Genomic DNA, 1,973 nt, shown 5'->3' with positions numbered 1-1,973 from the left:
AGAGTCCCAGTCCATCATTTTCCCCAGAATGGTTGGAGGAGGGGTAAAATCTCAACATGAGCTTCAAAGCTATGTCTCTGTGAGGGGACAGTAGTTGCCTTACCGAGGGGGCGTGGCTGCCCATCCCCACTGTTCTCAGCGAGGGAATGGAGAGTTTATTGCCCAGTGAGTGTGAAGTGGGCTGAAGCTTTGTTGGTACTGAATTCTCTAAGAGGTTTCTTCTAGAAACAGATAACTTAGACTCTTCCTCTCACTTCAGCAAAGAAGTTCTTTTAAAACCACTTGGCAAGCTCCTCCTGCGCCCTTGCAAGGTGGCTCAGAGGAGGGAGTCGTCAGTACGGCCCCTTTCCAGGCAATATCGGAACTCCTGAAGGTTGGAGACCCTGTAGAAATGGATGAAGGCGGCTGCCACCTCCAGCACGTGGAAGATCTGATGAGGCTGGAACCATATGTCGAATTTTCCAGGGAAGAGGTGCTCAGGAACCCACGTGGCATAAAGGCCAGCTCCGGTGATGTACGTCACAGCCGTGAGGAAGAACCAGCCCATCTGGCCCACCGTGGTGTCCTTGACGAAGCCCTCCGCGGTTGTAAAGTGCACGGTGGGCACGGCGCCACTCAAGCCAAGCCCCAGGAACATCCCTGCGCTTGTCTGCTGGTGCTTAGGAGAGGCAAACTGGTCCCACTGGGCCACAATGATGGCAGAGATGCCCAGGACACAGACGATGGAGAGGTGGCTGAGCCGTGGCTGTGGGAAGCAGTAGAGGGAGTAATAGAGCCAGGGGACAAAGCTCCCCATAAGCAGCAGGGCAATCCCTGATAATCCAGTTTGGAAAAGGGCTGGAAAAGAATCCAGTTTGTCACTGCTCTGAGTGACAATAGATGGTGTGAAAGAGCCAGGAGAAGCTGAGGCAGAGCACCGCGCCCAGGAAGAACATCGCGAACACCACCTTCTCCTGAAGGCGGGCCATGAAGTACATGTTTGGTCTGAGCATGGTCAGGATACCCAGAAAGTGAAACGGCACAAAACCAAGCAGGTGGTTCCAGATGTTGACGGTCTCTGTGTGGATGCGGAAGATGCTCTTGAAGCAGGCCTGGAAGGAGGGCATGGACGGCCTGTGACCATGCAGCAGGTAGTCATTGTCCTTTAGCCAGTCAGGGAGCACGTCGTACGGGATGACCCTCCAGCGCCCCTCCCAGACTTTATGCACAAACTCCTGCATCTTATCCATGCCATGGTGGGCTTGCAGGGGAAGTGTCAACCCCTGTCCCTCCTCCTCCTCCTCTTCCTGAGGCACTGGGCATGCCTGCTCTTCTTCAGCTTTGCTTGGGCTGGTGACGCCCCGCTGGCCTTGCTCCTCTAGCAGGGGTCCCAGCTCAGCCAGCTCCACTGTGTCAGACTCCCTGTTCCCGGCAGGAGCCCCATTGCCCTGGGCCACCACAGGTCCTTTGTGAGAAGACATCTGGCTGGTACCTCAATGCCCTGCGGCTTCAGCTTGGGGAAAGGGTGGGGTCTCTCGGCCACAGGGGGCAGAGAGTTCCCTGTGATGGAAGACAGGCATGGGGGCGAGCTCTGCTGGGGGCTGCGGACCCCGCGTACATCCCACGGTGCTGGAGGCAGCCTGCGGCCGAGCAGCCCGGATCCAAGAAATCTCCTTTTGTGATTAATAATCTCGATATTTACTACTCATAAGTACTATTACAATTTTTATTTTTAATGTACTGTTAAATCATTGGCTTCAAAACTATGTTAGCTTAATTGTAAAGGCTAAATATATGGGTTATGTAATTTTTGAGGGCATTAACCGAAATGTTAGTTGTCTGCTTGGAAAGAAATTATATTCTCAGTGAGTCTTTCCAAATGTTATATTAAATAGTGTAACATGTTGAATAGAGAAGAGATTGATTTTTAATTTCTGATGGCTGATTGTTTTTATTATCTTTGTTCACCTCACTATATTCCTATTAAAGATATG

General features: G+C 51.9%; 1 protein-coding gene across 1 annotated transcript; it reads right to left on the bottom strand.

Moving 5' to 3' along the window:
- Positions 1-316: 316 nt before the first annotated feature.
- Positions 317-1,551, bottom strand: LOC102988582 (adiponectin receptor protein 1-like). The gene is given in 2 exon segments (XM_055088797.1): positions 317-829; positions 831-1,551. Coding segments are annotated over 2 exon segments (1,143 nt in total). The 5' UTR covers positions 1,461-1,551.
- Between the last annotated feature and the right edge of the window lie 422 nt (positions 1,552-1,973).

The sequence above is a fragment of the Physeter macrocephalus genome, chromosome 11 (assembly GCF_002837175.3).
Source record: "Physeter macrocephalus isolate SW-GA chromosome 11, ASM283717v5, whole genome shotgun sequence".
In the NCBI taxonomy this organism is placed as follows: Eukaryota; Metazoa; Chordata; class Mammalia; order Artiodactyla; family Physeteridae; genus Physeter; species Physeter macrocephalus.
The sequence above is the reverse complement of the archived record's forward strand: the minus strand, read 5'-3'. Positions and strand labels throughout refer to the sequence as shown.